The following is a 9,380-nucleotide window of genomic DNA, read 5'->3' on the forward strand; positions in this document are numbered from 1 at the left end:
CTTTGTTCCCATAGATTTGGCCCATGTTTTATCTCTTATTTCTTAAGGTTCTAACCCAACTTTATTTATAATCTCTAAAATATCAACCATTTCAATTTTGAAAACCCTTTTTTCTTTTTACCATATTTCATACAAAATGGGTTTTTTCTTGTGAAAATTTATGTATTTGTTAGTTATTTTTTTTTATATAAAAAAAGGGTTAGGGTTGCAAGAAATTGTGGAAATAACTAAGTTACTCATGTTAAACATAAAAGGATGACTAGGGTATTGATCTTTAGACTATCTTATTTATTGAAGATGATGTTCTATCTCTTATTTCTTAAGGTTGTAACTTACTTTATTTATAATCTCTAAAATATCAACCATTTCAATTTAGAAAACCTTTTTTTTTTCATATTTCATACAAAATGGGTTTTTCTTATGAAAATATATGTATTTGTTAGGTATATATATTTTTATATATATAAAAGAAGGGTTAGGGTTGCAAGAGATGGTGACAATAACTATGTTACTCATGTTAAACATAAAAGGATGACTTGGGCATTGATCTTTGGACAAAAAATGATTCCTTCTACTTTATTGGTTCCAATTAAAATCTTGTCTTGGATATGTAGTTGTTGGCTTTGTGCTAATACTTTTTAGAACAATAACATGGTAGTTTTTGTCTTCATTTGTGATGAATTTTTTTTTTTAATTTTGATATTGTATTTAATCCATTTCATTTGAAATATTTTAATATTGCTTTGGTGTTAACTTGAATTTTAGTCAAGTTAATACTGCCAACTATGTATTTGATGAAATGCATTTGAGAAGTTAGCTTTTGGGAGTGTTGATTGCTTTAATAATGATAATTAAATTATAAAATATCTTATCGTCCGTAAATTATAGTTTATAGTATGATCATGGTAATTTTTTTTTAAAAAATTATATTTTAATTTTGGATATCGATGAAATTTTTTAATTATTGTATTTATTAATTGGCAGTAAAAACAAATTATTTGTACATGAGATTGAAAGCCAAATGGACTGGTATTTAATAAGTAATTAAAACATGAGTTAAGAAAAGAGAAACATCAACATAAGAGCTTCATTGTACATAGATTTAAGCCAACCAAACCGGTCAAAATATGGGCCTGGCCTAAAAAAACAAAAAAAACAAAATAAAAATGATTTGCTTTACATCTCTCGGAAGAAAAAAGCAGTTGTGAAATTGAATGATGATCGAAATATCTACCTGGGAACCTATTTTACCTCCCGTTCTAATTCATCTTAGGAACATCCGAGCATGGCTTCATTGTGGAGGCCAGCCATCAATGGAGGCCAGCAAATCATGCCATTTGCATTCAATTTCTTCAACGAGTCACCAGAGCATTAATCAACAACCATTTGTCACAAAATTCTGAAGGTTTATCACCATAACGGTAATATCATCCATATTGCCTCTGCCGAAAGACATATCTACAAGCTTTTTGCAAGACTCTACTGAATTGTTGTTGTCTTTTAAAATCACATTTACTGCCTCTTGCTCATTTACCTGCAATATCCCGACAAAATATAATTGATCATGCCCTGAACTTGTTTCTTCTTTCTGGGGAGGCCAAAATACCTACGTACACATGTATAGAGACATACCTTATCCCATAGGCCATCAGATGCCATTATCAGGAACTGGCAATCTGAAGTTAATGGAACCCTTTTGATCTCAGGTTCAGAAATTATCCATTCTTTCAGATGCTGGTCTCCAATTGCTCTAGAAACGGCAAGGGACCCATGAACTCTCCAAATTCCATTGCGGCAATGTAGAAAACCACCCTGCAATAAGCGAAGGCCCTCATCTTAACTAGCTAGGTTATCATTTAGCTTTTATTTTGATGTATAATAATATTAGTAAGCAGTGAATATCAATTAACTTACAGAATTCTCAATGCGAAGGCGCTCATCTTCTCTGCTAACTCTATGATCAATTGTGAGTACATCAGCTACCCCATTCCTGCTTAAAACTACCCTACAGTCACCTACGTTTGCAACATGTAATTCTCCATCTTTCAACAGCACACTAGCTGCACAAGCTCCACTGCTAACACCCTGCAGGTGTCAAAATTCAATTAAAATATATGATTAAGCATATTTAACTGCAATCCGAATGCGAGCCTATCTAGCTTCGTGCATTCTTTACAAATATTTTTTATGAGATATATAAAGTTTCAGAGCGTTTTTAAATTGCCAAGGTGGACATGCCATCAAAGACTGGTCTAATGTGTTCTAAGAAACGAAGCTATTCTCTTCTTTTTCAGTAAAAAATATACAATTATGAGGTAGCTGGCTGCGTATATTTAATGGCGTTGTCATGAAATGGTTTGTTGCAGAAATATTTTACTAATTTTTAATTATAGATATCTTATTAACAAAAGGGATCAATTAAAATGAATTATAGACTTCAGATCTCGAGAACATGTCAAAGTATACCTTGAGGTCAACAAATTACGTACCAAACTTCCATGGATATATTTTTCAATAAACATGCAGGTCATATATGCTTTCTTTCTTTCTTTTTTTCTCCCATGTAAATGGCAGTACCGGGAATTGAGTTGCAACTCTCTTGGTCTCATTTTCAAGTCCTCTAATCAAACACTAGATTAATCTAGTCCCCGATGAAAATAAAATAAAATAAAATAAAGTAATATTGATGGTGAATTAATTGGCTCATTAATTAAATAATTAACAAATCTAACAATATATTCGTGAAATGTATATATGTGGATGCCTTTCCGAACATGGTAGTACAATAAGACTAAGTCAAATCATCATAACGTCGTTTTCAACATTGAAAGTTGAAAGTTTACCTGGCTAAGAAATTCCCTATCTGTAACCAAGTAGCCTCCTCGAATAGCCTCCTCTAATTGGCCGTCTTCCTTGCAACCAACGTTTTGAAGACCTTTCACAATGTTCTTTCCTAAGTTTTCAGCAACGTAGTTGGCCGCGGCACGGCCTCCATGTCCATCTATGACAGCAAAAAATGCCTAGTGACAGAATAGAAGAAGCAGGGATCAAAATCTTTTGAGCATAACAAGAAAGATCAACCAAAATTAAGCCCCGGGATAAACCAAAACATGGAGAATTAAGTAACAATGATGATTTAATTTGCACCAAAAGAAGAACGCTAAAAACCCAATTAGGAACTAATCCAATCCTTAATTATAACGAAGCAGTTCAAACAGAAGTACCACCAAGTTTATGTTAAAGTTACAATTTATTGATTATTTATGAAATATGGAATACCTAATACCCAGCAGAGAGTGGGAGGTTAGATCACCTACCTGCTTTGCATCTCCCAAAATGTCAATCATGATGCCATACCCATCTTCCATGACCTCTCTCCTTCCTTTCTTACTAGCCAAAAAGAAATCTCTCCCTTGAACCTCGAACTCTTTATTTTCCAACTTCCTGTCTGCTCGAGAAAATTCCACTACCGGAGAATATTCTGGCACAACCAGCCTCCCAGGCCTCTTCTTCATCTTGGTAGCACCCTTACTACGATCTCCTTCACTAATCTTTACTATTCTCAAGGAATCCGGTCCTACTTTCCTTATCAAAGCATCAGAATTCTTTTGTGAACTCTTATCATGCAAACCCTTTTGATATGCTTCACAGGCCATGCTTTCTTGCATGATTCCCTCTTCAAAATGCAAAGCTTTACTTTTCATGTCACCACTTTGACTCTCTTGTGAAACGTTACTTTCTTGATCATGCACCATAACTGTTGTTTCTGAATCGTCTTTAATTAAAGGGACCTTTCTTTTTTCAAGAAAAAACTGGCTAACCCATGAGAGAGGAGGAGAAGGAAGAGAAGAAGATTGAGGGGATGTAAGGCTTAACGAGGCCATAGAAATGACCTTTCTTAGTCTTCGAAGAAAGTATAGAGCAAGAGAAATAATTGAGAAACCGCATAGAAAATCCTCTAGATCTTTCATTCTTTTGACAAGAATTTTGTGTGCGCTTGATTACTTTTTGTCATCAAATATGGCGTGAGATTTGTTGAAACAAAGGAGGTGTGGCTCATGCAAAAGAAAACACTATATATTTATGGCTAAAAGGTCTTTGATAGAAGCAATAATATGTAGCATGGGAGGAAAGGAACACTCAATACTTGGTAATAATTAACGGGTCAAAGGTGAATGGCTCACGGATGGATCAGTTGCATTGTATTTTACGGTTCTCTCCCGTACGTGCTTGTGCTCCAGAAGTAGTATTTGTAGAGAAAGGGCCAAAGGAGGTAGCAAATGCGTTTGTTATCTTTGACACTTTCAAAGCCAAGGAAGTGGTCACACATATAATGTTGAGTGCTGGAATATTATTACTTTTTTAGTTTTTGCTTCTTCCCTTTTTCAATGGTTACTCAAATGGGAAATCTATAATTGTTTTGACTTGGTTAACAAATTGCTTTGGGAGGTTTGAGTTGGTCAGCCTGCTCGATTCTCTCTCCATTATTGTAGCTCTGCACACAAATCAATTGGCATTTGCTCAGTACACCTCATATGCTATCTCAACGTGGATTTCTTTATTTATGGAAAGGTTCAAATTAAAACCATATTGCTTTAGAAAATTAGAAAGGCGGGCTTGGTGCTAGCCAAGATTAGGTAGCTATTAATTCTCTGCATGACTGACAACAGCAGCAATTACTATGTTTGATGGGAAACTTAACATCTTTAATTTGGCATTGATACTAAAGTTGCTGCTGTTGTCAACTTAACATCTTTAATTTGGCATTGATACTAAAGTTCCAGGAATTATCAGTAAAATCAGCTAGCTAGCTTTAGTTAGACGGCATGTTCTGTCTGTAATAGAAAAAAACTAAAAGCCACAGCGGAAATTACTATGTCAAACACTTGGTTGAGGAGACAACGGGCAAAGCTGAATTTAATGGAGGAACCTTTCTTTAGACAATTATGTATGATGTGAATGACAGTATATAACCTTCTTTTTTCTGCTAACAGTTTTCATACAAAGAATTTCGAATTCTTGTGGCTTGTTCAAAGTTTCTTGAGAACATGACTATTAAATTTAGGAAAGATTCAGGAACTAGAAACAGTAATCAACTAATCATATCCTAAACCATGAAACGTGATATTTCGAAAGAGTAATAAATAGCTTTTTGTTAAAAAGTATAGAATTGAAAGGAACTCCTTGTCTCCCGTAGTTTGTAGTATAAAAAATGAAAGAAAACAAAGAGTAGTGACCCAGAACAAAAGTGTGGCCTATGAAGGTTTAGCTATCGCTTAACACAAATCTTTTAACTTCGGTCTAGAGCTTGAATTGTGTGCTAATGTGGTTACGCCAAGGAACAAGAACTACAGTAGCTGTCTTATAATAAGGGTGTTGGTTTTTTTTTTTTTTTTTTTTTTTTTTTTTTTTATCCTTTTCAGACGCTTCCCATTATTTCATGCTTTGGAAAGTATAACTTCTTTTAGCTTATTATTATTATTATTATTATTTTTACTAAGATTATGTGTTGTTTTGCCTTTTAAATCACATGCCATTTTAGATTAAACTCATTTGCTTTTGATTTAAAATAAGGTACCTTAATTTATTTTTAATAAAAAAAACAAAGCAATTTATTATAAGAATCAATGTTTTCTCAAGTGAAAACACAATCTTTTAAAATCACAAAATCCAATTACACTAATGTAGCCGGGCTTGGGATAACAGAGATTATGAGTAGATAAGTATGGATCCGCCATAACTAAAGAAGGATTTGTCATAAATAGATTATGTGGATGACCTAACAGATGTATTTTTATACCAATGAGACAGGTCCTAGCCTTAGAGGAGGATTGGTCACTCCAGACTATAATTATGGCTTTAAAGGGTAAAAAATCTTGACCTGACCGTTGGATCAAGCTTAAATTCTTACAGGAGTTTCTAAAGGCTATTTTCTCTATAATAGCCTCTATGGTGCTACACGAATCGTTAGATCTTTAGATATTGAAAATCTTGCATAGAGCTCCCGATTTGGGTTAATTTTGTTATTTTCCTTTTTTTTTTTTCATATTTCATGCATTGTTTTGAATTTTATTATTATTTCCTTTGTATTTTATAACAAGAGGTGGATGGAAGTAAAAGACTCTGAAAGACTGTGCCCCGAAGATATCACAAAATACAAAGAACAGCTGCCCAATGAACGAAAGTAGGAGAAACAACAAACTAACTAACAATATGAACAACATATGCAATGTCTGGACGAGTAATAGTGAGATATAACGAGCTCCAAACAATAGTACGGTATAAAATAGGATTTGACAATAGTAAACCATTAGAAGAAGAATACCTTGTGTTAACCTCAATGAAAATATCTATAGTCTTATTATTAGTAAGTTTAGTCCGCTCAAGAATATCTGCAACATATTTTGACCGAGAAAGAAGATAACCTCTGGGTAAGTAGGCTACCTCAATACCCAAGAAGTATCTTAGAGAACCTAAATCTTTCATTTCAAACTGTCTAGCTAACTCTGTTTTCAAAACTGAAATACCATCAATATCATCACCAGTAATAATTATATCATCAACATATAAAGATAGAATGATACGACCTGCATCATTGCACTTAACAAAAAGAGCAGAATCATGATTACTAGAAACAAAACCAAGGGAAGAGATCACAATAGAGAATTTCTCAAACCAAGTATGAGGTGCTTGTTTGAGACCATATAATGCTTTCTTAAGCTTGTAAGCACACCAGGAGGGGGTGGCGTATAAACATCTTCTTGAAGATCTCAATTCAATAAGACATTTTTAACATCAAGATGAGAGATATGCCACTAACAAATGAAACAATTGTAATAAGAGTTTGAATAGTAGTCATTTTTGCAATAGGAGCAAACGTCTCCTCATAATCCATGCCATATTGTTGAGAATATCATTTTACAACCAACCTAACTTTGTATCGCTCAATAGATCCATCAAAATTAGTCTTGATCTTATTCACCCAACAACAACCAATAACACTCTTACTAGGAGGTAGAGGAACCAAATCCCAATTATCTGTTTTATGTAAAGCAAAAAGTTCCTCATCCATAGCTTGTTCCCAAAGAGGATAAAAAATTACCTCTTTATAAGAAAAGGGCTCAGAGAGACAATGAATATAAGCTAAAATTGAAATAAATGATGAAGAATAATAAGAATAAGCAAAATTAGGTAGATCTATAATCTCGGACGAAGCTGGTGGGACTGTAGAGGAGAATGGAGCTTCAGGTGTGTTAGAGAGTAAAACGTCAGTACCTGTAGAATGATTAGTACGAATTGGATGAACATGAGGAGGAATATTTGAGGTACTAGGTACTTGAGATGATAAACTATCAGAATCATTTTTAAAAAGATCTATACGAAAAAGATCAGATCTAGTTAAGCTATGAGTAGTGGGTGGAATGTAAAAGAAAGGTATATGCTCGAAGACAACATGACGAGACATATAAAGTTTCCGAGTTATTGAATCAAAATAACGATACCCCATTTTACCTTCACCATAACCAAGAAATACACAAATAGCAGATAGAGATGACAACTTGCTGCGTTCTAGATGAGGACGAAGAACAAAACAAGTAAAACAAAAGACTCTAAAGAAAGAATAATCAGGGGCATACCCATACAACTTTTCAAAATGAGATAAACTTGAAATATAAGAAGATGAAATTATATTAATCAAACCTATAGTAGTAAGAATAGCTTCACCCTAAAACACACTAGGAACTGAAGCAGACAACAAAAGAGAATGAGTAGTTTCAACAATATGCCTATGTTTGCTTTTAACAACTTCATTTTGCTTAGGAGTATCTGTACATGAGGTTTGGTGGATAGTTCCATCTAATGCAAGTAACTCGTAAAATTTATTAGAGGTGTATTCCCCACCTAAATCACACCTAAAACATTTGATAACAGTAGAATATTGAGTTGTGACAAGAGCTCAAAAGTCTATATATATCTCAAAGAATTCAGAATGATGTTTTATTAAATAAACCTAACAATAACAAGTATGATCATTAATAAAATAAACATAATATCGAGACTCTCTTTTTATGGCAACAAGAGAAGGTCCCTATATATCTTAATGAATCAAATCAAATCAAATAGAGAAAAACAAAAAGAAACACTTCAATTAAAAGGTAAAGTGGAAAATTTTGCCAGTCTACATCCACTACAATTAGAAATATTACAAGTTTGTAAATTTTCTAAGGCTCTTATAGATGTAAAAAATCTCAAACGAGAAGACAAAACATGACCTAAATGAGAATACCATAAATAAAAACTTGAAGAAGAATGACTTAAATGAAAAGAAGACAAATCAACACCAGCAGCAGCAATAACAACTGATATTTTTAATTCATTCAAAATATATAGTCCCTTCTCCCTACGACTTGTCCTAATAAGCTTTTGAGAATACAGATCCTACACACAACAAAAAGAAGAGAAAAAGATGACTAAATAATCACTAGGATCATATATCTGACCAACAAAAGTAAGATTCAATGTGAGGTTTGAAATAAGATAGACATTGAGGAGAGACAAATGAGGTTTGATAACAGAATCAACACTTGCTAAGGGTATAAGAGTGCTATCAACAGTCATGACAGGAATAAAAGACGAAGGGGATACAAAAGCAAACGATGAAGAATCTGGAGACATATGATGTGAAGCATCAGAATCCAAGACCCATTCAAAATATGACATACTTGAACTATGAGGCAACTGACATATAAAAGAAGAAGTAGACATAGCTTGTAGATGTAAGGAGAGAAACTTTTGAAATTGCTCAGCTAGAGTACTAGAATTGGTAAAAGGACCAGATAAAACTATTGATGCATTATTGTGTTATGATGGTTTGTAATCCTAAGGCGGTCTATGAGCATTAGATTGTGAGTGACTGCCAGGTTTCTAGGCTTAATTCTGTTGTCTCAGCTTAGAACACTAAGCATTCCAATGATCTTTCTGCTTACAGAAACTACACTCGTCGAAGGCAACCTTTGTGTAAGGCTTATTCTGATTATTGAAGAATGACTTAGAAGGTACTGCTAGCATAAAAGGATTAGAGGTAGAGAAAATTTCTTTTTTAGAATAAGATTGAAGACATATTTCTTCAGCCAATAACTCATTGACAACTGAGTCAACAAAAGGAAGTGGAGAACAATGCAAAATTAAACCTCTAAGTTTTTTAAAGTCATTGTGAAGTGCTGTTAAAAACTATACTATTCATTGATGCTTTCTACGATTAATATAGGCATCACATGCTTTTAATTCTGTTAATTCTATAAGAGTCAATTGATCCCAAAGATATGTTAAACCCCCCCTTTTCAGCTTGTTTTTTCTTTATCTTTAGCCTTTTTTTTGGT

The 9,380-nt window shown here is 33.5% G+C and overlaps 1 protein-coding gene across 2 annotated transcripts; it reads right to left on the reverse strand.

Annotated features, from left to right (window-relative positions):
* Window positions 1-1,056: 1,056 nt before the first annotated feature.
* On the reverse strand, window positions 1,057-4,269 carry LOC18104353 (probable protein phosphatase 2C 74). 2 transcript variants are annotated; one of them, XR_002977287.2, is made up of 6 exons: window positions 3,318-4,269; window positions 2,844-3,020; window positions 1,915-2,085; window positions 1,633-1,812; window positions 1,252-1,534; window positions 1,057-1,138 (listed from the first exon to the last, which is right to left on the reverse strand). XR_002977287.2 is itself a non-coding variant. In XM_006376115.3 (5 exons), the coding sequence occupies exons 1-5, from the start codon at window positions 3,969-3,971 to the stop codon at window positions 1,376-1,378; spliced, it is 1,341 nt and encodes a 446-aa protein (XP_006376177.1). In that variant the 5' UTR covers window positions 3,972-4,269; the 3' UTR covers window positions 1,057-1,375. The 2 variants fall into 2 exon arrangements, 1 of the variants encoding a protein (XP_006376177.1); XM_006376115.3 differs by having other exon boundaries at window positions 1,057-1,534.
* Window positions 4,270-9,380: the final 5,111 nt, after the last annotated feature.

The sequence above is a fragment of the Populus trichocarpa genome, chromosome 13 (assembly GCF_000002775.5).
Source record: "Populus trichocarpa isolate Nisqually-1 chromosome 13, P.trichocarpa_v4.1, whole genome shotgun sequence".
NCBI lineage: Eukaryota > Viridiplantae > Streptophyta > Magnoliopsida > Malpighiales > Salicaceae > Populus > Populus trichocarpa.

Coding starts and splice junctions, on each gene's coding strand:
- LOC18104353 (XM_006376115.3), bottom strand. CDS start 3,971: ATGAAAGATCTAGAGGATTTTCTATGCGGTTTCTCAATTATTTCTCTT. Junction 3,021..3,317: donor TTTTGGGAGATGCAAAGCAG/GTAGGTGATCTA, acceptor TTCTGTCACTAG/GCATTTTTTGCTGTCATAGA. Junction 1,535..1,632: donor CTGATGGCCTATGGGATAAG/GTATGTCTCTAT, acceptor GGGATATTGCAG/GTAAATGAGCAAGAGGCAGT.